The following is a 27,687-nucleotide window of genomic DNA, read 5'->3' on the forward strand; positions in this document are numbered from 1 at the left end:
ATGTTTGTCTAGGTGACAAATTATAATCATAGATGTTTGTCTAGTTAACTATTTATACTTAAAAATATTCATACAATTGAACTTTACAATTACAAATATTTGTCAAGTCCATAATTTATGATTACAAATGTCTGTTCATTTATAATATAAAATGTAAGTGTCTTCTAGCTGACAAACTATAATTAAATTTTTTTGCCCAATTTGGCAAGTTGTAGATACAATAGAAAATTATAATTTCAAAAGTATGTCCACTTGATAAGTTATAATAATGATGTCAATTTACAATTACAAATACTTTACCACTTGACAACTCATAATTATAAATGTGTGTCAATTGACAACTTATAATTACAAATGCTTATCTTATCAATAATTATAAAAAATTATCTATTAATTATTAAAAAAATGTTTGTAACTATGACTATTTATCCAATTTATAATTTATAAATATAAACATTCATTTAATTCATAATCCCTAATTATAAATTTTTGACCAACAATTTATAATTACAATTATATGTTCATTTACATTTTTAAATATAAATATTTTTGAATTGATAAGTTATAATTATGAACATTTATTCAACAAACATAAATTTTTGACCAACAATTTATAATTATAAATATTTGTCTAATTGATAATTTATAATTACAATTATATGTTCATTTACATTTTTAAATATAAACATTTTTGAATTGATAAGTTATAATTATGAACATTTATTCGACAAACATAAATTTTTGACCAACAATTTATAATTATAAATATTTGTCTAATTGATAATTTATAATTACAATTATATGTTCATTTACATTTTTAAATATTAATATTTTTGAATTGATAAATTATAATTATGAACATTTATTCCACAAACATTTAATTAGAAATATACATTCAATTTATAATTACAAATACTTATCTAATTAACAATTAGATAAACTTATGCTTTACAATTAAAAAACTCAAAATAAATTATAAAAGATAAGATTTCATTTTCTACCTTATTAAAAATATATAAAAATAAAATAAAATAAATGGAAAGTATAATGATAAAATATTAATAAGTGGATGCAACCGAAGATGAACAAAATAAATATTAAATAATATTATTGAGGGAGACATTCATCCACTATGGCATAATAATTGATGTATTAATTTTAATTTTATTTAACAATTAAAAGGTGGTCCACGTTTGCAAAGAGGAAAGTTTTTTCTAATACATGTAATTATCAAAATCTAACAACATATATAAGGGAAACTACAAGTATGTTAAGAAAACATGGATATACAAATTCTAATTGCAAGAATAAATATAAATAATTTAAAAAAGTTGATCTAGGTCCAAGATTGAATTTTAATTAAGAATAAATAAAAGTGATGTGACTTTTTTATAAATAATTTAGAAGATTTAATTTATTATTTAATTATTTTAATAGATTGTGGAAGAGGTTTTAAAAGTTAACGGAATAGTTAATTTGAGGGTTTAAAGAATTAGAATTAGAATTTGTCATAATTTTGAATATATATTTACATTCATGTAATCTTTATTAGATTTGATAGTTAATTTAGTAAATTTAATTTATTATTTAATTTTTTAATAGATTTTATGGAAAAGGTTTTAAGATACTGAATGTAAAATAATATAACATATCATATATAGAATTCATATATAAATTTGTAATCAAGTACATTCATTTATCCTTATATCTCTTTTTACATCATATACATTTATCCTTTCTATAGATTTTCATCTATATATCTACCTTACACATTCTCACCTATATATCCTCTCTATACTCACACATTGTTATACATCTTTTTCTATGCATATATTTAGCATATGGTATGCAACCCATCTATGTTATCCCTATCCTAGATGATGACTTTTGAGTGTCAAGCTCCTCGAATACTTTTTAGTGGAATGCAGTTAGATTTATTGATTGTGTTTGCTATGCTTTCTTGCCAACAACATGTTCTTTGGAGCATATGATCATCTTGGAGGGGATGTTAGATCATGATGTCATGTTTGAGTTCCTGATTTTGTAGTTGGAACTTTGATAATGGTCTTGTTGGTTCTCTTTGGTTTTTGAGTATTGATCACTTTCTTGAAGCTTCATGATTTTGTAGGGTTTTTTAGTATTGATTGATTGGTGGATGCTCGTGGAGACTAGATCTAGACTTGGGTGAGGCTATGAGATCTCTTGTTTATGGAGATCGGGTGTTGAGATGGTTACTCCTTGATGATGATTTCTATAATTTAAGAGTAAAGGACCTATACCTGGTTATGAATGTGAACCCATTATGGACTTGAAGAGAAGATTTTCAATTATTGTAAGCTTTAATTGCTTGGTGGTATATTCTCATGACAATCTTATATCCCATTCTTGGTCTACTTGGCAAATGCATTATTTTCCCAACGGATTATCAAATGCATTCTTTTTTATTTATTTCTTGTCTTCTCATGTGAGTTATTCTTGAATTTAATAGTTTCAAGGGCTTGTTGAGAAGAAGATGCATGATTTTATGGATTTTTGTTACTCTCCTTGTTTTTGGTCTTGAGTTATGGATCTAGTTTTGAGGACTTATTTGGAGAGGTACAAGAAATGGTATGTGTATTTGGGCATATTTTCTTTGTTATGGCAATGGTTGGTTTTTTTAATCTACCTTTGGTATGAGATGTTTACACCTATTGATACCATGTTTCCTTTGATTTGGATGTTTAACATTGATATTCTTTCATTAAGGAATGGTGAAGGAGATCTTACATTACACAATTTGGTACAAGTTAGCATGGAACAAGGATATGGTTTGGTTTGCAGGTTCTCTCTTTAGTCTTGTTTTTCTTCCTAGATGTTTGTATTCACATGACTAAGTGTGAAGAACTTGGGAGATCTATGGAGATTGGTGGTGAAAGAGGTATTGCAACATATTTATTTGTAGGAAATGTGTATCCTTATATGTTTCTTTAACATTGTGTAATAGTGTAGTTAGCCACATCCTCTATGTTAAGTATTACAATTAGACTTGGCATGCTTTGATCTATTAACAGACTTGGCATTACTCATGCAGTGGAAGTTTCTAGATATATGCCTAGTTATCCTCGTCAATGTATTGGTTTGTTGATTACTAATGTGATGATAAGTGTGCATATTTCATTGGATTTGGATCTATCAGAACTATGTAGTTTATAGGGAGGTAACCTATTTATTGTAGTGGGATGACTCATGTGGGTTGTCTACATCCATGTGAGATTATTTTAGCGTTAATGCAAAATTTGTTAGTTGATCTTGTCTATGGTCATTTGTACCTTTTTATGTTGCATTAAGATATGAGGATGGATATAGAGAGAGACATGATTTAAGTTAAGAGTTGATATGTTGATGGCAAGTTCTACCTATGATGGTATACCCTAGTTTGAGGTATGGTTAACTTGGATGAATTGTGATTTCTTGTGGTTTCTATTCCAACTGGTATGAGTAAGGTAGCTACTCAAAGCCTTTGTTATTCTTTGAATTTTATGCTTGTGTTTATGTAAAGTTTGACGTAGGTTTCAGTGTTATTGGTTCAACTTGGCATGTTCCTTTTTCTTCCATAGGTGACATGTTGGAGGATGTGAAGAATTGCTTACTTGATGTTGGTTATCATGTGGTTGCTTTTGCAAGTGCCTTGTTGGAGCATTAGAGCACGATGAAGATTCAAATGGTACATGGATTGGCAAGAGATGTTTTTCCCTTGTTTGTGTGATTTATAAGAGTGTATTTACAATATATAATGTCAAGAAGGAGAAAATTAGGATTAAGGTGCCATCTACCTTGTAAATCCTATGTATTGCATGGTTCCAACATCCTTGGAAAGTGTCCTAAGGCACTAAGGGTATATTGGAAAAGTCATGTGTAATATTTATTCTCACTATTGTTTGTAACACATTCATAAGGGGTGATGGGTTCTACTAGTAGCAGTAAGGTTAGCTGTGAATACAATCATTTAATATTGTTTTCCCCACATGTGGACATCTAGAATGAGATAATTAACAACATGAGAAGTGGACAAATGAGTGACCTTTGGGCTTCTCCAAGTGGGCTCTTAGAAAGGGAAGCATCTGTCAATACTATTATATCATTTATTGCATCTAATGTAATGTTTATTTGCTAGGTTTAGGTACCCAATTCGGAGGGAAATTATTTAAGTAAAAAATGATGTCCTTTCAAATTTCATGGAGATAATCCAAGGGTTGGGGTTGTTTAGAATGAAGATATTTATTTTTACTCCTTTTGTGTTTTTAGAGCTCTTGTCATTCTATATACATAACTCATTGGATAGAGAATTTATTAGAAAGAATTGAATGTAGAGTTACTCTACATGAACAAGGAAAGGTGGGAAACATAAGGAGGTTGTTCACAGCTACAAATGTGCTACCATGTTGGAGGCAAAAAGGAGAATGTGAGTAAATGTATGTAATCACATTTATTAGTTGATAATGTATATTTGGTCTCTCTTCTTGGTAGAGTTTTTTTTTCCAAGCAAGGGTTTCTCCATGCAAATCTTGTGTTATGTGATTTTCTTAAGTGTTGTTTTATGCCTCATTGCTGCTATCAAGTATGATGATGACATTCATGATTTATTGTTGTTATAAGTTCACATAAGGTAGTGTTAATAACCATGATATGAAGGCTAATTTTTAGCATCATAAAAATGAAGGATCTAATCATGGTAATTCTTTATTAAGGCAACTTAATTTCATATTTGCATATAAGTTTCACATTTTCATGTTGTAGTTGTCCAAGCCTTGTATCTCGTTCTTTGATTGGTTTCTTGGATAGAGATCAAATTTCACAGTATTTTGATATTGAGCTTGTATATTTCTCAACAATAATTACAAAATTAACTGAAGTTGTAGCAAACACCTAGCTTAAATGCGTGACGAATAATACTTCTTACATATTATTTTATTTTGTTGGTTTCAAATGGAGCACTCATTGTCGCAAGTATAAGAATCGTCGTCCATATTTGTATGTGTTTGAAAAATATTTAAATAATTTCATATTAACTGTATTTTACTTTGAAATAAATCCTTATAGTAGCTCACATGCACATCAAGGTGGAGGTAAAATGTAATGGTGACAATTCTATACCCATGCCCTTTGCCCTTATGCTTTGGGCCCATTTCAACTAGAGTGTCATTTATGTAATAAGAAGTCTATGTAAGTGGCATATTTTATGTGAAATTTGGCTTATGAAATTATCCCAGTTTGTTCCCAACATCACTTATTCACATACAATAGTTTTGATCCTTATATCTCTCATTTACCACCTCAATTTGAATCCACGCGTGTAGAATTGGTGCAAGTCATCTTAGGACATACAATTCTAAACTCCAAACTTTTAAAATTCAAAATTCAAATTTAAACCTTTTTACTAGTCATTATGAGTCGACTCAACATATATTTGTATGGATTTGTGGGTTACATTGTTGTATTTAAGAATATTCATTATTCATTTTCAATCATATGGATTATACAAAAGCATTTTTATATATCATTTAAAAAAGACTCATAACAACATTGTCAGAGCAAATATCATCTTAGGAATCCTTCTATGTTTATCTTCAATTTTGGTTCAAAATCATTGAATTGGTCTACTTATAGGGGCTCAAACCAAAGAAGAATAAATCATTGCCTAATTAGTTCCAAAACAATATCCATAGTTGTCACCGCATTTCAAACACAAATACAATGAGCTAAGGCAAATATGCTATAGTTATCCAGTCCCTACTAGTTCATTTGTGTAGTTTAAGTTCAAATCCACACACTTGATCAATGTTGCAAGTGCAAATACAATGAACTAAGACAAATATGTTATTGCCATCCATTCCCTATGAGTTCATTTTTGTAATTTAAGTTCAAATCCACATGCCCGGTCAATGCTACAACTCTAAATACAATGGGCTAAGACAAATATGTTATTGACATCCATTCTCTACTACTTCATTATTGTAGTTTAAGTTCAAATCCACACTCGATCAATGCTACAAGTGCAAATATAAACCAACAAAATTATTGTCAATTGATAAATTCTAAAGTACTTTGTCTTGACAAAACCTTAATTTTGAACATATTAATAGATATTCTTATATTTTAAAAATCTAATGAAATATCACATCAAATTCATTAAAAATTTATATTTCAACTCTTTATTCTAAAATAAATTTAAATACTATTATAATTTGATTAAAGACTTATTCCTTTAAATCAATGCTATTTCTAATTAGGAAACGGGTGAAAGAAGATAAAGAAAAGAAATCCTTGAATCTGAAGCAAAGACTATTTTAATGCTATTTTACATTACCCGTGATATTACATTGATACCCCACTAGCAGAAATCCACGTTACATACATTCGGAGTGAAATGCAGCTTCTAAAGATCTCTTTCCACTGAATTTTCCCGCAGCTGCAACGCTTGAATGCGACATTTAGTGGACAGCTGTCATCCTGATGGGGACATGTGTACAAATTGAGACATTTAACGATTAAAAAAATTCAGACGTGTCTGCCACAGACAGCAAGAATTGATGCTGACTGCTGAAACATCTATAAAACCAGTTGAATCTTTCAACATGAGAACGGACATAAAAAATTCTTTTAGTTTGGAATACATAAATACGAATACCAAGATTCTACATTTGTTAATTAACACAAAGCAAAGGGCGAGTTTATCTGAGATAATTATCTGCATATCTGAGGACCCTAAGCCTGACTCTGTTTCCCAGTGTACACACAATTGGATATTTCCACTTGGGTAGTGACTGGAGAATGCTGCCCTACAGTAATAGGCCTTGTAATGCAATGCAGGGGAGCAATAGCCTTATGTTATGCAGTACAGAGTAGGTGGAGTTTACTAGATAAGTGAGGTGCTAAGTAAGTACTTTGCTGCTTTTGAGATAACAAAATAGTTTTTGTTTGCAGAGAAGGCTAAAAGTTTTGATTGTGCAAGGACAGAAGAAATGGAAAATAGCGTATGGTATATAGTTCTTGTGGTTGACAGATCGTACTTAAGGTCAGAAGGCACTAACTTTTGATACTAGGCTAATATGATTTGTGTTTGCTGTTAAATAAGAATTTATATCTGCAACATGTATAGTTTTATATATGGACTTGATACGGTGAGGAAGAAGATCTCTGGATTCTACAAAGGCATAGTTTTATATATACACTTGCAGGCCTGCAGGCCTTTAAGAATCTGTAGTATTTATCTATTTAAGAGGGGCATATTTATCAATGCATACTGAGCTGGGCATGGGGATAGAAGCTTTCAGAAGGAGCTAGATTCTCAAATACATTCTTGAGGACTTCTGGATAGTTATATCAGTTTGCCATATCCACTAAGAAGTTGAGAGAGCAGTTTTTGAATTGAATTTCTTGGTGTTTGTCATTGAAATTTTGAATTCATTAGTAGTAGTAGTTTTGTTCAATATGGCATCATCCTCTAGACCTACTAATTCTGTTCGATCACAGCACATTTCTAGAATAATGGTCCAAACAACAATAGATGCAAAGCTTCATGCAGATTTTGAAGAAGGCAGTGAGGAATTTGATTACTCTCAATCTACTGCTGTGAGGAGGTCTTCAAGCATTGGTCCATCAAACACAGTCACTGCTTACCTGAAGCACATACAGAAAGCAAAGCTGCTTCAGCCATTTGGATGCATGCTTGCAATTGATGAAAAGACTTTTGCAGTGATTGCTTACAGTGAAAACGCCCCTGAAATGCTTACAGCATCACCTCATGTTGTTCCTAGTGTTGAGAAGCAGGCAAGTGTAGGAATGGGTATTGATGCCAGGACAATATTCACACCTTCTAGTGCTGCTGCATTGCAGAAGTCTGCAGCACTTGGTGACGTGAACCTTCTGAATCCTGTGCTGGTCCACTGCAAAAATTCAGGTAAGCCCTTTTATGCCATACTTCATAGAGTTGATATGGGTTTGGTAATAGATTTTGAGCCTGTTAAGGCTTCACATGTTCCCATGAATGCTGCTGGAGCACTGCAATCTTATAAACTTGCTGCAAACGCGATATCACGGTTGCAAAATATGGCCAGTGGAGATATTGGTAAACTGTGCGACATGGTTGTGCAGGAGATACATGAACTTACTGGGTATGACCGAGTCATGGCTTATAAATTCCATGATGATGATCATGGGGAAGTAATATCTGAGCTTAGGAGATCAGATTTAGAACCTTATTTGGGTCTGCACTATCCCGCAACAGATCTTCCCCAGGCTTCAAGATTTTTGTTTATGAAGAACAAAGTTAGAATGATTTGTGATTGTCAGGCAACCCCTGTAAAAGTGGTTGAGGACAAGAGATTGCCTCGGGAATTAGTATTGTGTGGATCTACTTTGAGAGCTCCTCATGGTTGCCATGCAGAATACATGTCCAACATGGGTTCCGTAGCATCTCTAGTAATTGCTGTGACAATCAATGCAAAGGAAGAAGACGGAGATACTGATGGACAGCAACAGCAGCAGAAAGGAAGGAGGCTTTGGGGCCTTGTAGTTTGTCATCACACCAGCCCCCGTTTTGTTCCATTTCCTATGAGATATGCTTGTGAATTCCTGATGCAAGTGTTTGCGATTCAGCTGAATAAAGAAGTTGAATTGGCAGATCAGCTGAGAGAGAAGCACATTTTGCGCACCCAAACATTGCTCTGTGATATGCTGCTTCGTGATGCACCTATGGGGATTATCAGAGAGAAGCCCAACATCATGGATCTTGTCAGGTGTGATGGTGCTGCCTTCTACTATTGTAAAAATATTTGGCTTCTTGGGACAACCCCTACTGAGGATCAGTTACTTGATATTGTTGAATGGATTTCTCAACACCACATTGATTCCACAGGTTTGTGCACAGATAGCCTTACTGAGGCAGGGTATCCTGGAGCTGCATTGTTGGCTGATGCAGTTTGTGGAATGGCTGCGGTGAGAATTAATTCAGAAGACTTGTTATTTTGGTTCAGATCCCATACTGCAAGAGAAATAAAATGGGGAGGTGCCGTACACAGTGCCAGTGATAGAGATGATGGAAAGAAAATGCATCCACGAAACTCGTTCAAGGCATTCATTGATGTGGTCAAAAAAAGGAGCTTACCTTGGGAAGATGTTGAGATGGATGCCATTCATTCCTTGCAGCTGATACTGAGAGGTTCTTTCAAAAACAATAATGAAAATATTACAATGGCCACAATACAAGGACGGTTCAATAATTTGAAAATGCAGGGAATAGATGAACTATATGCAGTCACGAATGAGATGGTGAGATTGATTGAAACAGCAACAGTGCCAATCTTGGCCGTCGATGCCGCTGGGCTTGTAAATGGATGGAATACAAAGGCTGCTACAGTCACAGGGTTGTCAATGGAGGATGCTCTGGGGCAGCCTTTAATCAGTCTTGTTGAGGACAACTCGGTTGGGACTCTGGAAAGGATGCTTTATTTGGCTTTGCAAGGTAATCAAATCATTTCAATTATCATTTACAACCAACTTAATGTTTATTTTAATCATAAATCATTCACGCTGTTGGTTTTAAAGAAGAAAATTAGATCTCGAAAGTTAATGGGTACCAAAAAACTTATGATATAAGCACGACACTGGGGTAAGATTTTTTTTTTCACTCTACCCATTTAGTTCTATTGGCTTGCATTATTCTTACAGGGTAAACTGATTACTACAGGACAAGAAGAGGAAAATGTTGAAATTGAGCTGAAAAGACATGGCTCACTGGAGGAAAATGGTTCAGTAAGATTAATTGTAAATGCTTGCTCAAGCAAGGACCTAAATAACAGAGTTTTGGGAGTGTGTTTTGTTGCTCAGGATGTGACTGGAGAGAAGATTGTGATGGACAAGTTTACTCGCATTCAAGGGGATTACAGGGCAATAGTTCAGAATCCAAGTCCCTTGATACCTCCCATGGTTGGAGCAGATGAATTTGGGTGGTGTTCTGAGTGGAATCTGGCTATGGAAAAGTTATCTGGCTGGAGAAGGGAAGAGATAATTGATAAAAAGCTACTGGGAGAGGTTTTTGGTAGTCACACAACATGCTGTCATCTTAAAGGTCAGAATGCAATAACAGAGTTCAGGATTGTGTTGAAAAGTGCAATAACAGGACAAGAGACAGAGAAATTTCCTTTTGGATTTTTCAACCGTCATGGTAAATATGTAGAAGCCTTACTTTCTACTCACAAGAAAACTGATGCAGAGGGAAGAATCACAGGAGTTTTCTGTTTTTTGCATATTGCCAGCCCAGAGCTTCAACAGGCATTGCATATGCAGCGTGTGTTAGAAAAAGAAGCCACCAAAAGACTCAAGGCATTGGCATATCTTCGAATAGAAATCAAACGTCCACTTTCTGGAATCACATTTACAAGGAAACTGCTGGGAGGTACCGATTTGAATGAAAAACAGAAACAAGTTGTTGAAAGAAGCCTACATTGTGAAAGACAGCTTTTAAAGATCCTGGATGATATGGACTTAGAAAGCATCGAAGATGGGTATGTTTCCTTAACACTAAAGGGATTTCTGAGCATTTGTAATTATTTATTTCTAGTTAAAATTGCAAAAATAATCTATCGTTCATGGAAAAACCAACTTACCAAATTACCTTGTGAAAATTGTTGGCATGGCTTCTTTCAGCAACGGTAACGTAATTTAATATATGGCATCGCAGTTTCTTTTAGGATGTGTCAAAATGTTTCAACTGTATCAATGTAGGAGGCATTGAATTGAAAAATCTTCTAGACTCAAAACGATCTATATATATATTTAGAATGACAAGCTTTCTTCTGGTATTTTATTCTTACTTCCTGCTGTGAACTGTCCCAAAAGAATAACTCTATATAAATGACAAAATATAATATAATAGTAAGGCATGCAAGTTAGCAATCAAACCCAATGGTACTAGGCCAGAAGAAGACCATTATAAAACTATGTTTAAAAAAACTTACTGTTTCAGGGCTCAAACGAACTTCTCCTTTTCCATCTTGTTCATACACAAATGATATAATGATCTGATATGAATTTGACATTAATGAACATATCTCTATCCACAAGCTTTCTCAGTTAAGGATTTTAAATCACTGATCAATGAGTTAACCCCTAGTTCAAACAAAACCTTGCATTAATCTTTGGGGATCTAAGCTAATTGATCCCTATAATCAGTTATTGGGAAAATCTTTCATCTTTAACTGAACCCCAAAAATAATCATTGGGGACATGTGTAACTTCAACTAAACTTGACAATAATTTGTTGGTACGTGGTGCCTCAACTGAATCCCACCTTCAGTTATTGAGGGTGAGTTATCTCAATTGAACTGCAATTTACTCATCAGGCATGTAAGTAACCTCAACAAAACACTAGATCAGGAATTGACAACCTGATTCTTTTTTGATAAAATAGCAAATTTTATTAACTGAGGTTTTAAAAAGGTTATATTTGCTCAAACTTTGTTCTGAACTGGACACAAGGGTGTTGGCATTTTCACTATAAAAGTATGTTTACATTGATATCCCCACCAACCTTTTAGGACCAAACAGAGAAAAGAGAAGTAACTAGACAGCATTTGACCTACAATTGGAAAGCAAATGACTGATAAATTTCCCTAAAGATCTTTCTATTGATTTCATGCTAACAATTGTCCATACAATAGAAATTCCATGCACTTCTTTTAGATTGCATATAACTGTAGAATGAGCAACTGTACATGTTCACACAGCTGTGGGATGAAAACATACAGTTGTGGAATGAAAGTATACAGATGAGCAAGTGTGTAACTACATACAGTAGTAGAATGAAAGATAACTGATATGGGAGGATAAAGAAGTAGAATGAGCAAACATGTAATTACATACAACTGTTGTAAGAGCACATATATATGTACAATGAGTGTGTGACTACACATAACTGTAGAATGAGAATGGGCATATAATTTAGTTGACTAATACGTTTATTATTGCAAGGTGTATAGGTTCTCATAGAAGCTTGTTTTGTATTTGGGCTATTAGACAAGCAAGTATAGATAATTTATACATATGGATTAGATAAAAAGACACAAGAAAATGGACAAGTCTTGTAGTGACGGTGGCATATTGAGACTCTGGAGATTCTATGACTACAAATAAATGGGGAACAAAATAGTAGTTTACGAGTTATATTCAGTGTGCCCCTTAACTCCTAAAAGTGATGTCTTCAATATGACCATGTATTTTGTAACAAAATACCATTGACATTGACCTGTAATTTTGGATTGACTAGGAGGTGACAAGTTAGCATCTTGGCATGACCATTTGCACATTAGGTATTATCATAATTGTGAAACAAATGAAAATTTCCTTCGGTGATCATGGCTTGAATTTACTGGAAGAGAGAATAATTGGTTTTTGTATCCTCTACTTTGTCAAGCTAATCAGCTATAACATCATATTCCGTTCTTCCATGTTGGATTTTTTCTCTGACAAAACTGCCCAATGACCTCTGAATATGGCTAATAATAAGTTATATTTTCCAGCTGGTAAGGAGCCCATGCTGAGTTATGCTTTCACTTTGTGCTGTTGATTTTGTTCTCTCCTAACAAGTTCAAAACAAATTGAGACTAGACAATGTGTCGGATCCTTTTAGAATGCTATCTATAGTTCTTTACTCTCACTAGGAGTTTATCTACATTTAGTTTCCTGGCCATATATTGCTGATATGATAACAAGGGTTTGCCTATCAGTGCTCTAAGAATTACACATGTCCTGACAACCCCTTGATTTATTTTGGTTGCACCATCAAAATTTGTCTAAATCCAATCTTTAGGTGGTGAACCTGAGTGATTTTTTCACTACATTCAGATTTTCATAAATCTCCAATTTTATTATACTCCTTTGGAGCTTGAGTGTGTTAAGAAAATTATCTTCTGTTGTGGTCCCCCTTTACAAGTGGATGACGTTCATTACCTAAAGAGGTAATTTCTTTTAGGGTTTGCATTCTATGTTTTCTAGTCCCTTGGATCACCCTAGTTGATTAATGGTTAAGACTGCCTCTCTGTCTTGTTGGCAGTCTATTTATAGAGGCTTTTCGTGTCTTGTAAATATCTTTTGGTTGTCTTTTACATTTTTAGCTATGTTCCTTGTTAAAAAGGGTCAACTAATCACTGATCTGGTTTGGGCCCTTGATTAATCAAATTTTGTTGTAAGATTTTTGACATTTTGTTCTTCATATGTTGTCTCAAAGAGTGCCCCCCAATCTAACTCTTTGAATGTGTTCGGTGTCAGTTTGCTTATGGCCTCTAAGCAGAAGTAGACTATCTATGTCTCCAGGGATAGGTCCACTTAATGTAAGTTGAGACAGCCCTGCCACAAGTGTCTAAACGTTCATGGATGAGGATTGGCTGTGTAGTGAAGAAATAGCTGATTGATCCCTTCTTTGGCACCCCTCCACCTACCATTTTCATTTTATTTCTCTAACTTTAATCTCTTTTCTGAACCCTTATCACCCCTCCTTCCCATTTTCCTTATAAGCGTTTGTTTGGTATTACTTTAGTTCTAGCTTAGACAGGAAACTGGCCTTCTTTGGAGGTTGCTCACCCATTTTAAAGCTGTGTGCATGAGCATCTGCGGCTATGTTGCCTCCATTCCGGCATCTCTAGCCCTTTCCTAGTCTGAGTTGCTCATTTCAGGAAACCAACAAAGCCCTAGTTTGCTGCATTTACTTTGAAGTAATTAAAATTGTAAACTAATGGCAATTTACCCCAGTAGGGAATTTGGAAATCCATCATATTTGCAGATCGATGCCTATATAATTCTGTTTTAGAATACATTAATGCCATACTTGATCTGGTTAGCAGTAGTATGAATCGAAGTGGTGATATCTCAACATGTGTTCACTAATATTCTTTGATTGTGCTCTTTCTAGGTGTTCCATATAAATATGCCAAGAGTTAGTTGATGCATTATAGTTATTACATCCAGATTTGCTTTCATATTAGTCCAGCCCTTCAGTGTTTGCACCAATGGTTGATCCTTTGCAGGACCACAATTGAATTTTCCTGCCAGTGAGTTCCATATGCTAATAGCATAAGATCTTTATAGATTAAGACTTCGAGGATATCCTCGATATAGCCCTTGGAATGGTTTGAACTTTGAACTATTAGTCTATTTACTACTGTATCCAGTGTTGAAATTTGGTTGAATGGAGGAATCCTTGAACTTCCATGATATTGTCTGTAATATGTCTCGTTGGAACAAAACTGGTTGGCTTTCAAAATCATCTATGGCCTGAGAGGTTTCAGCCTATAAGTGATGATTTTTCAGATTATCTGATAAACCATTTGCAAAGACAAATTGATCTATGTTGATCTATTGAATTTGTTTTGATAACTATTTGGATTAGAACTATTTGAGTTGAGATATATTTATTTCTTCTCAATTTGATCACCACCACTAGTAGATATAATTTTGTGACATCCAAAAGTGATGATAGACAATAGTGATGATAGAACATAGTGGAAAGTCCATCTTATTATTCATGTTGATTTTAGTGATCAGATTTAGAATAACTTAGAAATAACACAAAGCAATCACACAAAAGAGACAATACACCAATAATACCCTGGGAAAACCTCCCTCTTGGAGGAAAAACCCAGCATCAAGTCCAGATCAAAATCCTTTAATCATGAGCAAATTACAAGTACAATGAAGATCAGATCACTTATCTGATTAAGTCATCAACCTAGGGCAGAGCTTTTGCCCAATCTAAATCACTGATGTGCAGGCCCTAGTTCGCTGATCCCACAAGTAGGGTTTCGGCACCATAGAAGAGGATGATCGCTGCTCTAAATTAGTGAGTTAGACAACTCAATATCGCCCATAATTGGCACAAGTCTGCTCCACAATGGTGATCAGATTCGGGTCTAGAATGGAGCTCAGAATGATCAATAGTTCGCCCAGATATAAGGTAGATTCACAGCTCAGATTCCATACTAATTCGCCCAGCCACAAGAACAGAAATTCGGCAAGGTATATGAGGTTTGGATGCCCTAGGACAGATTTGCACTCCTAGATCAGATTCGCTTCAACAAGAAACCAATTTGCTGAAGTTCGCTCACACTTGATGAATATCCTTTTGCTGATGATGGTGATTGCAGCTAGAAGTAGATCACATAAGGTAGAGAGATATGTATTCTCTTGTGATTGATAATTTGTGATCCTCAAATCATCTTACTTATATATGAATTCATGTCAACAATAAACCTTTGTCGGCCTTGCATATGCTGGCGCCAAGATATAATTTTGAATTTACAAATTACATATGGGTTAGGACCCATATACAATTTACAAGTTAAATCAATTGTCCAAATAGGGCCTGCCCTTTTTATTACAAGTTACAAGTATTGTAATCACTTAAGTTATTACAATATATATATTTGCCATCAAATAATTCGAACTACCTATTTAATTTCAACACTCCCTCTTAGTTAGGGAGGATTATAGCAAGTAACCATATATTGTAATAACACATCATGGACTTCTTTCATGATATCCATCATGCACATCCGCAAAGGATGGATCTGAGATACAACCATAGATATCCATCATACACATCCGCAGAGGATGGATTCAAAGAATACAGTCATGGATTCCTTCCATGATATCCATCATGCACACCCGAAGAGGATGGATCCACCTTGCACTCCGCAAAGGGTGGGAGAGGTATTATACCTCAAAGAAACTACCACCTTGCACTCCACAGAGGGTGGTCCCACCTTGCACTCCGCAGAGGGTGGAAGATATACACAATGTATCATAGGAGTTGAAAACTCCCTCTTAGCCAAAGTATATTCCACAGAAACAAGGAACACATGTTAGTTTTATCATAAAACATAGAATTATGATCAAGAACATCCTTGTAATAATTGTATAACAATTATAAATTCAAAACTGATTTGAATTCAAATGTTTAGCCATACTCTCTCAAATCCAACACTAGATGTAAATCAGATTTCAACATCAATGGTTAGAAAACAACAATATGTTTAAGTTTTACTAAATATAATGCATTCACTAAGGATTATGGGGAATATGTAACTCCCTCTTAATCCCTATCTAAGTGATAAATTCATAAAACTTGTTGATTTACTCTTACTTATGAAATGGACCCATGGCATAGTTTAAAAAATCTATCAACTATATCCTTAATTGAAAGTGAGAGTTGAAATCTTGTATAGGCTTTCATATCTAATCCCGATGGCACGAGCTGATTTGAGGTTGGACTCCTTAGGCCATGCAAGAACTCTTCCTTCAGAAAATACAACCTGATAACCTTTATCTTCTAGAGCAGATATATAGATTAGATTCCTTTTTATTCCAAGTACAAATAAAACATTACTGAGATGAAGGGAAATACCAAAATCTAATTTTAACGAAGTAGAGCCAAAACCTTTTACTACATAACGAGCATTGTCACCAATAGTCACATGAAGGTTGGACTCCTTCTCCACCAAATCTAAGAGATGTTCCCGATAGCCTGTGATGTGTCTAGACGCACCACTGTAAATCAACCACGTGTTACTATCTGATTGAACATTGCTTGACAAGGCTAAGACAAAGAGGAAATCTTCATTATTCTGTTGTTCTGAGACTTCATTTGAGTTTGCTTCTCCTTGCTCGAGCTGAGATTGACAGTCCTTTGCAAAGTGACCATACTTGTTACATCGGAAACATCGGATGCGAGACAAGTCCCTTCGCTTCTTCCTTGAATCAGGAGCAAAGGGTCTAAAATCTTTGTTTCTTTTGAAGTTATTCTTCTTCCAATGGCCACCTTCCTCCTTAGCTGAGAGGACATGATGAACATTGTCATGAGGGCTTCTGATTTTTCCTTTAGAAGCCAAGCGTGATTCTTCTTGAATGCAATCTCCCCTCAATCGATCAAATTGAGGAAGCTCAACTCTTGCACTGATTCCTTGAACAAAAGGTTCCCATGATGGAGGAAGACCATTTAGAGCCATCATAGTTAGGGCACTATCTTCAACAGTCTTCCCAACAGTAGAGAGCTGATCCTTTAGCTCAGAGATCATCATGAAGTAAGCAACTAAAGGTTCTTCCTTCTCTAATTTGATGTGATTAAGCTGCTGCCTTAATGATAGTATATGACTGGTGTTGTTGATCTCATACATCTTTTCCAAAGTACAAAACATTTCTTTTGCAGTCTTCATTTTGGAGATGCTTGTCACAATATGATCTTTGACGGAGTCTATTATTATCCTTCGCACTTGGTAGTCCTTCTTCCAAGCTTCCTTTTCTTCTTCGCCACTAGGTTCAGCAACATCCTTACTGACATATTCAGCAAGGTCATTCAAGGCCATCATTATTCTGACCTTCCAAGAAGTGTAGTTGACAGAACCTTCCAACCTATCTTTAGTCTTAAGATAAGAAGCCATGAAAACTGAACTTTGAACAATAGGTTAGACTGAAAATTGATAAATCTGATCACAACTATTTACGAACCAAACTATGATACCATGTTGATTTTAGTGATCAGATTTAGAATCACTTAGAAATAACACAAAAGAGACAAGACACCAAGAATACCCTGGGAAAACCTTCCTCTTGGAGGAAAAGCCCAACATCAAGTCCAGATCAAAATCCTTTAATCATGAGAAAATTACAAGTAGAGTGAAGATCAGATCACTTATCTGATTAAGTCATCAACCTAGGGCAGAGCTTTGCCCAATCTAAATCACTGATGTGCAGGCCCTAGTTCGCTGATCCCACAAGTAGGGTTTCGGCACCACAAAAGAGGATGATCGCTGGTCTAAATTAGTGAGTTAGACAACTCAATATCGCCCAGCATAGTTGCCCATAATTGGCACAATTCTGCTCCACAATGGTGATCAGATTCGGGTCTGGAATGGAGCTCAGAATGATCAATAGTTCGCCCAGATATAAGGTAGATTCATAGCTCAGATTCCATACTAATTCGCCCAGCCACAAGAACATAAATTCGGCAGGGTATATGAGGTTTGGATGCCCTAGGACAGATTTGCACTCCTAGATCAGATTCGCTTCAACAAGAAACCAATTCTTTGAAGTTCGCTTACACTTGATGAATATCCTTTTGCTGATGATGATGATTGCAGCTGGAAGCAGATCATATAAGGTAGAGAGATATATATTCGCTTGTGATTGATAATTTGTGATCCTCAAATCATCTTACTTATATATGAATTCATGTCAACAATAAACCTTGGTTGGCCTTGCATATTCTGGCGCCAAGATATAATTTTGACTTTACAAGTTACATATGGGTTAGGACCCATATACAATTTACAAGTTAAATCAATTGCCCAAATAGGGCCTGCCCTTTTTATTACAAGTTACAAGTATTGTAATCACTTAAGTTATTACAATATATATATTTGCCATCAAATAATTCGAACTAGCTATTTAATTTCAACAATTCATTCTATGATTCTATGACATCCTCCAACTCTACCGGTGTTAGTAGATCTGATTCTATGATATCTAGAAGTGTTAATTGACTTAACACTTTGTGAGAGATTCAGGGATATGTGTTCATTTTGGATTAGCTACATTGCGATTCCTCATTTACAAAAATACTAAATTTGTATCTTATGTTTTGGAGTACCACCCAGCCTTTGAAATAGTCTTAGACAATGATATAATTCATTTTCTTCAGGTTCTTGATAAGGAAATTCAAGACAAACAATTTGTTAAGGTCCCAAAAACCACTTGCCACCACTGTTACATATGGGTTAGGACCCATATACAATTTACAAGTTAAATCAATTGCCCAAATAGGGCCTGCCCTTTTTATTACAAGTTACAAGTATTGTAATCACTAAAGTTATTACAATATATATATTTGCCATCAAATAATTCGAACTAGCTATTTAATTTCAACAATTCATTCTATGATTCTATGACATCCTCCAACTCCACCGGTGTTAGTAGATCTGATTCTATGATATCTAGAAGTGTTAATTGACTTAACACTTTGTGAGAGATTCAGGGATGTGTTCATTTTGGATTAGCTACATTGCGATTCCTCATTTACAAAAATACTAAATTTGTATCTCATGTTTTGGAGTACCACCCAGCCTTTGAAATAGTCTTAGACAATGATATAATTCATTTTCTTCAGGTTCTTGATAAGGAAATTCAAGACAAACAATTTGTTAAGGTCCCAAAAACCGCTTGCCACCACTGTTCTTATGATACTAATGGGAAGTGTCAACTTGTGACTTCAATCAGTTACAATCTTGTTGCTGGCTCAAGAATAATTGTCACCCAAAATTTGAATGATGGACTCACTTGGTTTTAGGCCTTTTGTTCATTCACATGATTTTCCATGAGTTGTGACCTAAAACCAAACCATACTTTCTCATTTTCCTCTTTTAAGTTCTTTTGACCTGGCTTCCTACTGTAAAAGACTCTCTTAAGCCTAATAGGGGAGCAAGGGAAAAATGGATGTTTTGTTGGGCCAATATGCCCTGAAAAGGCCTTAATGTTCAACTGCGACGTAGTTTAAAGTGCATCCTTTATCTCCTATGGACACTTTCTCATTTTGCATTTAATTTTTTTTCTTTTCTCATTTGGTTCATTCTGGATTGAATCGTTGTATAATGAGACACTACTTTATTTTGGTATTTTGGCATGGACTATTTGCTCCCTAGGCCAAAGGTCTTAATGTTTTTGGGGATGATTGTTATATTTGAGTAAGTAGGGATTATTTAAGTGATTAGACTTTAGAGTCTCTCTTCCAGAATGGTGTTAGAGAATGTGATGTTCAAGAATTTGTAGAGGACAAGGGACTTCAGCCTAGGGTTTGGACATCTTGCTCTGCTTTCCTTAAGCTTCAGCTTCTTCTTCGTTTCTTTTTGAGTCAAAAGGGGACACAGCTCTCATTGCTTTTCTACAATTATATGTTCTGTGTCTTTCTGATATTCTTCAAACTTTAGATTAACATTTTCCTCCTCCTAAAGGTTCGTTATGAGGCTTTGCAACTCCTATCTCTAGGACTTGTATACCTTTTATTTGCTTCAGAATCAAAGGGGGTCCCATCTCTCATTCCTTTTGTAAAACTAAACACTCCACAACTTCTGGAGGCTCTTCTTCAAACGTTATATTGACACTTGTGCTAAAAGCTCTTTATCATGGTTTGCAACTCCATCTCTATGATTTGCAGCTTTATTTGTCCAACGTTTTGTTTTATCTGTACAAATGAGCAATCATTTCCAGTACTGCACTTGTCATGCAGTTTAGGCAAGTTTGGGATTAACTCACAAATGTTGCAGCTCCTTCTAATATCCTCTAGGCTTGAGTTGCATCTCCTTGTGATAGTCTGACTGATTTCAATTCTCTTGGACTCCTCAGGTTCGATATGCAGATAAAATCTGGTGGCAGTTTAGCCCACTTGCTTCCATAATAACTTATAAGTAAAACTACATGAAAACATAAGAAAGTCAGAAGTATCTGCACATTTGAGAACTGGAATGCACCTATGTTTCCGAGATGTTATCAAGGAAAGGCTTCTCTAAAATATGAGAAACGTAGCTGAATATATCTCATTGATGTTCAAGAACACATTTGACTCAAAATCATGTTCTCAGGGGCAAAACCCCTATTTAGGACAAAACCAAACATGAGGTCCTTGTGATCATTTAGTATAAGTTGATCTTTATTTGATAGGTAACATTAAGTATTTCTTATATTAAGGCTTTGTGAGATATAAATTCCCTTTTCTACAACATCGATTGCAAATCTTTGTGGACCTAGGACTATGAGCTAGTATTAAAATAGTATACATTTTTTTTCAAAAGAAGGGGTAAAAATTTATTAGAAACTCAGAAAAGAGAAAGACATAACAAGAAGGGCAACCAGCCCAACAAAAGAAAATGGCTAAACATTCCCATCTTGCTAACTAAAACCTCCAACACATGAGAGAATTCTAGAGGCAAACGGTTCAAATCTTCAATATACCAACCCTCCATATGATCAGATGCCCATTTACCTAGGCAATCAGCTACTCTATTTCACTCTCTATGGATATGGTGAAAAGCAACCCATTCCAAAGAACTCAAGTGCAAAATCTGTTGAACAACTAAAGCTAAGTGCGAAGTAACACCATCCAATCACTTGAGAATCAGACTTGCAAATAATCTTGTGCCAACTAAGGGTACACCATCTTTTTTCTCAGCATACAGAAGAGCAAGAGCCTCCATGAGATTATTCATATGAGACCCCTTATAAATGGAAAAGAAAAAGAAAACACCACCAAAACTATCTCTACCAATCCCATCTACTTCTGCAGGTCCAGGATTCCCTCGAGAAGAACCATCGGCACTTAACTTCAACACTCCTTAATGAGGAGGAAGCCATTGGCCCACTTGATCAATCCTCCGCTTACCTTGTTGACACCTCCCAAATATATAAAGACCATTGCCCACATTACAAGTGTTCAATCAGTGTAATATATCCAAATCATTGGGATCTACTGTAGCTGTAAGATCACACTTTGCAATAATAGTCTCTTGAAGCTTACTAATAATCTTCTGCAACAAATGCTGCACCATCAATTTCCTTTCCCTGAAATATTCTACATTTCCTTTCTAACCAAATATTCCATTTAATAAATGTAGGGCCAATAAGCCAAGCAACCTGAAGCCAGAGGCTTACTCAATATTTCCAAAAATTCAGCCAAAGAGGAAGCGTGAGAACACGTTTGATTCCAAACTTCCCACCAGCAGTGCCAAAGCTCCCAACAGAAAGGACACTAGAAGAAAATATCAGAGGAGTATTCTGCACTATGAGTGCACAAAACACAAATAGAAGGCCCCTATAAAGCTCTCTTCTGCAAATTGTCCCAAGTACGACTTTTATTTTGAGCAACCAACCACAAAAAGAAATTGCATTTGGGCCAAGAGAATTTATTATACACCTACTTCCACCATTAAACACCTATTCTGCCATTTACCTGCTTGTCCAATTCCAAGTAACCGGAAGCAACGGAGAACTTACCCTTTGGATCATAACCCCATGCTAGAACATCCCTTTCTTTAAAGAAATTGCATTCTCTAGAAGCTAAAATAGTGGCAAGCGCTTGGCGATCCTCAACACACCCTCAAGGATTTATATCTGAATAGCTGATCACATTACAGAGAAAATATGTTTTATCCAAGTGTACAGAGACAAAAGAGGCAGGATAAAAACCTACTATGCTCCTCTTCATCAAGGAAATGATGGCTCCTCTTCATCAGGGAAATCATGGTCCTATCAACCATCATGCGACTACAAATAAATTTTGAGTATAACATTTGGAATGGTCCTATCAAGCTTTGTATTACTATAGCATTTAAAGGTGACATTTGGAAGGCCACTTGGAGAGAGATGTATTAGCAGAGCAATTGTTTGAGACATCTTCCTATGAAAGGAGGTGTTAGCTTAGACACATTATTGTGGAAAGAGGATAATTCTTCCAAACATTTAAGACTCCTTGAAAAAAGTAAAAAGCTAGGAATGACATACCAGTCAAGAGCTCTTGACTAGATATGCTAGAATAAATGTCACCCTATGCTATCAACCAGATCTAATAATGTAGGAAGGTCTTGAAATAGTTTTGGTTTGGAACACAGTCTACTTGGTCTTACACTGTTTGCACTAGAGAAGCATCCTCTAAGATCTATCATACATATCCTACTCAATCTTTGCTATTCCCATGTTGTTGATGTCTGTTTGTCAATTGTCTTCAATGCTATTTTGATGATTTTGGGCCTAGCATGGCTATTTTTGGAACTAAGGTTATACGTATTATGGTGGCAAATTGTGGAGCATTGTAGATTTGGTGTTGATATATCCTTCATGAAGTATTCTTTTAAGAATAGCAAATAGTCCATTGTAAGTAGCTTTCGACAGATATTAACTATGACCCAACTTTTTGGGACGCGGACAATAGGAGACAAGAGGGAGGCCATTTTTTAGAGGACGGTAGGGAGAGCTATTAAAAAAAAAGGAAAATATAAATAATATAGAAAATTTCAAATATTCATATGATAGCATTGATAAGGCAATCATCATATACATCATAGAACCTTAACACATAATATTAGAGTTCAATTGATATTTTGTGCATATATATTATATAAAAAACTACAAAATGACAAATATAGAAATATGATGTCCCTAATCAACCTCCCCTAACTTTGCATCTAAATTAGAGTTTGAGTCACTGCTACTATGAGAAGCTGTCTCATCCAATGGAACCCCAAGCAATACATCACGTGCATCCTCCTCATCAACATACATGCAGCTGGAGTTTGACGATACTCAAGTGTCTGTTGATCTTGAAACTGCAAGACATATGCACAACCACCAGCTCCTCCAATCATCTAGAGGTAAGCCTATTCCTCTTTAATGAACTTACCTCAAATGATGGAGACTTAGTCTTCTTTTACCCTTTTCTCACTTCTCTTTCTTTCTTTTACTTGGTTTTGCTTCAGCTGTGATCTTCTTACTATAGCTATTCACAATTTGCATATTGACACAAAGGCCCCACACCCCTTTTTTTACTGGTCGTGTTCTTATTTTAAAAAGCAACTTAAAATTGGCTGGGCTCTAGGGGATGGATAGCCATCCCTAACCATTTCCTACATAATCCCAAACATGCTTGGGTTATTTCCTCTTTTTTGGGGTTTTTCGGGGACAGTGAGGGTCGTTTCTGACTTGCCCCCACACCTCTAGGACATTTCCAAGGAGCCAGGGAAACATCCCTAGGTAACATATGAGAATTACTGGCAAATGATGAAGTTACCAAATACAAGGGTGTGTTTCTCGTGCCAACTATCATTTTGTTTATAGTGTTGCCATTTTCACTATATTTCACATCTAGGAGATATTTATGGATCTATTTCAATTCAAAAGCTGGGCCGTTTTTTTCTTCTTTTTTTTCATGTCACTTTTCATTGAATTCTTAGGTTTTTCTCACATATAAACTTTTGTGTTCCTGATCGCTTTTTCGCTGGAGTGTTAACTTCTTTTAAGAGCATCCTTAAAGTGCTGATATTCCTTTCTCTTTATACCCTAATTATTTTCCTGCTCCTTTCTGTCTTTTTCCTTTCAGAATCTCTAACATCCGTTTAGGATTTTTCTTGTAAAAATAGTTTGATTTTCATATAGATTCTGCTTCATTTTTCTTGTAAAACGTTTAGTTTAGTTTTTACATAGATTTTGCTGCATTTTTTTGTATTATATTTTTTCACTAAATTTAGGAATGGTCTTGTCTGTTCGTTACTTCCATATTTCCGTCTTCTTAAAGCAATAGAATTTTAAGAAGTCAGTGTTGGTAATGGTTGATGACTGATCTATGATGACGGATTTCAAATCAGTTAACCACTCTGTACATTTTATGATCATGTGTTGTATAGGTTTTTGTACCACATAATCTCAAAGGTGAAGAGGCATTTCCATGTAAAACATAGGGCGAGGAGTAAGAAAGATTTCATCATTATGTCTACTTTGAGCAACAGTAAACAATGTTACAATGTTGTTGTTAAGAATATCTTCTATCAAAACAGCATCTCTTCTCTAGATGTAGTCTTAAAAATTACAGTACTATCCATGAAATGATTGTCTGCCAATTAAAAACTACAATTTTATCATTATTATGTGGACAGTGGTACAATCCGGTCCTAGTATTGACTATTTAGAAATTATCAGGCATATTGTGGTATACTTCACATCGTGTCTCATGTTTGGCCCATTATCTCTGATTATAAATTCCCATGATTCTTTTTGTTGGCATCTTTGCCAAAAATATAAAGATACAACCTGAAGCCATTGAGTTCTTATAATTTTGAAGTAGTGAATCTGAAAGGATTCTGATCTTGTGAATTTGAATGATCGACAGTTATATGGAACTAGACACTGTAGAATTCATATTGGGAGCATTGCTTGATGCTGTTGTAAGTCAGGTGATGATAGAGTCCGAAGAAAAGGGACTGGAGATTATTCATTATTTACCGAAAGAAATATATACCATCTGCCTCTGCGGAGATCAGATGAGGCTTCAGCAAATTTTGGCCAATTTCCTAGGACTTGTGATACAGTTCACACCACAAAATGGATGGGTTGCAACTAAAGTCAGTTCAAGCAAAAAACGTTTGGGTGTTGGTGTACATGTCGTGCATCTAGAATTCAGGTATGCAATTTTGGCAGATTTATTGTGGATGTTGTCAATGTTTAGTACCACTTTCACACAATGATATCTTCACTCTGTTTGAGAAAAGTAAGTTCAATAAAAAGTCCCCCGGAACTATACAATTTCTGCAATTTTCATATTTAAGAACCAGTTCTATATAGCATTCTATATGAAGTTTGAAAATTGTAAGTCATAAACATTTATGGGTTTCTTATAACATCCACAATCTCATCCATAAACGAGATGTGTTCTTATCTTTTGCTCATTGAATTCAAGGAGTAATAAAAAGTTATTTATGTTAATTTGAATTTCAAAAGCATTGTCTTAAATTGGTAAAGAATCACATATATGATAATGTTTCAACATGCGAACGCATATTATGAATACATAGCAAATAAAACTGAGTAGTACAATATGTCTTTAATGATAAGAGATTTCCAGAGTCCATGATACAGATGATTCCGTTTCTGGATTAAATTGTGCTCAGTGTTTTAGATCACACTCTATGATCCATCATCAGGATGATATAGAGCCAAAGCAATCAAAAAATATCATCATGATGGAGTGTGATCCTAAACATTGATAAAAAAAGCTGAACACAATTTAATCCAGAAGCATCAATAATATGCGTTGTTACTTAATTTGTCAGTGACAAGGATTTTGCATAAACCATTGGATTAGCTGGATTTTGCATAAACCATTGGATTAACCATAGTTTGCAAACTCTGTGAGTCTCTCCGAGTTGCCCAGTACTCTCTATATTTTTTGCTAGGTGAGTTTTGGAAAGTTTAACTCTGGTGTTTTTATAGATGCAAAAAAATATTGCATTTTCTCTTTCTAGATGTCAATATTTAATTTAATACATTTTATAATTGAATGTTTAAAAAAAAAAAAATGTTTTTAAGAGATTTTAATTTTTAGTACTTTATAAATTGCCTAGTTGAAAATTTTGGGCTTGCCTCTTGGCGTCCGATTCTGCAACCATTGGATTAGCCATACTGAAGTTTTTGTATATGTGCAGGTTTACTCATCCAGGCGAGGGACTGCCAGAAAAAATGGTGGAACAGATCCTCAACCCTACTCAGGATATCACTCAGGAAGGTTTTGGATTGCTAATTTGTGGAAAGCTTTTGAAACTTATGAATGGCACTGTGCAGTATCTTCGAGAAGAGGGAACACCATCGTTAATCATTATTGTTGAGCTTGCTTCAGGTCAAAATGATGAATCATAGAACATCCTGTTCTACAACATAAATGTTTATGCCATTTTCGTGTTGATCTTGACATGAGAATTTGGCCGATCACTCGATTTTACAGTTGAAAGATCAAAGAGAACAGTTTAAGGACATTGGGTGAATGGGCTTATTGGCCAAAGGTGCAGCGTGACTGATTTATCCATTTTAAGTGTTCAGTATTTGGGTTCCAAGTTTCTAATTCATTTGTTAAAATGAATACATTTGGCTTACAAGTTTCTTATTCATTTGATATATAAGTTTCTTGCTCTTTGATTACAGATCGATTTGATTCAATGGATTTCATATACTGAAATAGTTTTCTGGTAGCTCTACCCTGTTAACAAGAATATTAAATTTAAGTATCTACTAGTGGTGGAATGTTGATCATATTGTAGGGGAAGGGGTCTCCAATGACCATTTACTTCTTGCGCCCACTTGTATCCCAGTAGTAAAAATTCGTAGATTTTAATTGGAGGACTTGTGCAACTTTATTGGTATCTATTGTGCATGACTACTTGGACATTTGTTGCACAAATATTGGTAATTTTTGAGGTGGTTGTAGTGCACAATTATTGGGGCATTTTAAGTAAAAATCTGACAACACTTCTAAATGACTGTTTTTTGATCTTTGTGTGCACAACAGATCCCACAACGTTCATGTTTACTATCCAGAAGCCAGAACAATAGCTATAAGTAGTTAAGTGGGATACAAAGACAACAACAAAAAGTAGTTAAGTGGGATACAAAGACAACAACAAAAAATCGTCAAAATTTGATGTACCGTTTAGGGATCTATGGGTGTGTAAAGTTAGCTATAATGGCTAGTGGTGCTCTTCCCCTACAAGATTTGAATTATAAGTAGTTAAGTGGGATACAAAGACAACAACAAAAAATCGTCAAAATTTGATGCACCGTTTAGGGATTATGGGTGTGTAAAGTTAGCTATAATGACTAGTGGTGCTCTTCCCCTACAAGATTTGATTATATTTTTTCTGCTATTTAAATAAATGACATGCAATAAATGTACAACTGAGTTGTCCTAAATGACTAAGAAATCTGAATTCCAAATCATTCATATTATCCACATATAATTATATATAAATATAGGTAATTCCTTCCTAATTTTCTAAGTACTAAGGATTTTAATCTTATTCTTCTCTTTATTTTTCATCTTGTTCTTCTCTTGAGTATTGCACCATCTTGATATGA

The 27,687-nt window shown here is 34.9% G+C and overlaps 1 protein-coding gene across 4 annotated transcripts; it reads left to right on the forward strand.

Annotated features, from left to right (window-relative positions):
• The first annotated feature begins 6,599 nt into the window (after nt 1–6,599).
• LOC131056795 (phytochrome) lies at nt 6,600–26,756 on the forward strand. 4 transcript variants are annotated; one of them, XM_057991065.2, is made up of 6 exons: nt 6,605–6,881; nt 6,964–7,054; nt 7,513–9,502; nt 9,728–10,544; nt 24,953–25,243; nt 26,265–26,756. In XM_057991065.2, exons 3-6 carry the CDS (start codon nt 7,528–7,530, stop codon nt 26,473–26,475), a joined length of 3,294 nt encoding a protein of 1,097 aa, XP_057847048.2. In that variant the 5' UTR covers nt 6,605–6,881; nt 6,964–7,054; nt 7,513–7,527; the 3' UTR covers nt 26,476–26,756. The 4 variants fall into 4 exon arrangements, with proteins under 4 accessions (XP_057847049.2, XP_057847048.2, XP_057847047.2 ...); XM_057991064.2 differs by having other exon boundaries at nt 6,605–7,054; XM_057991063.2 differs by having other exon boundaries at nt 6,964–9,502.
• Nucleotides 26,757–27,687: the final 931 nt, after the last annotated feature.

The sequence above is a fragment of the Cryptomeria japonica genome, chromosome 4 (assembly GCF_030272615.1).
Source record: "Cryptomeria japonica chromosome 4, Sugi_1.0, whole genome shotgun sequence".
NCBI lineage: Eukaryota > Viridiplantae > Streptophyta > Pinopsida > Cupressales > Cupressaceae > Cryptomeria > Cryptomeria japonica.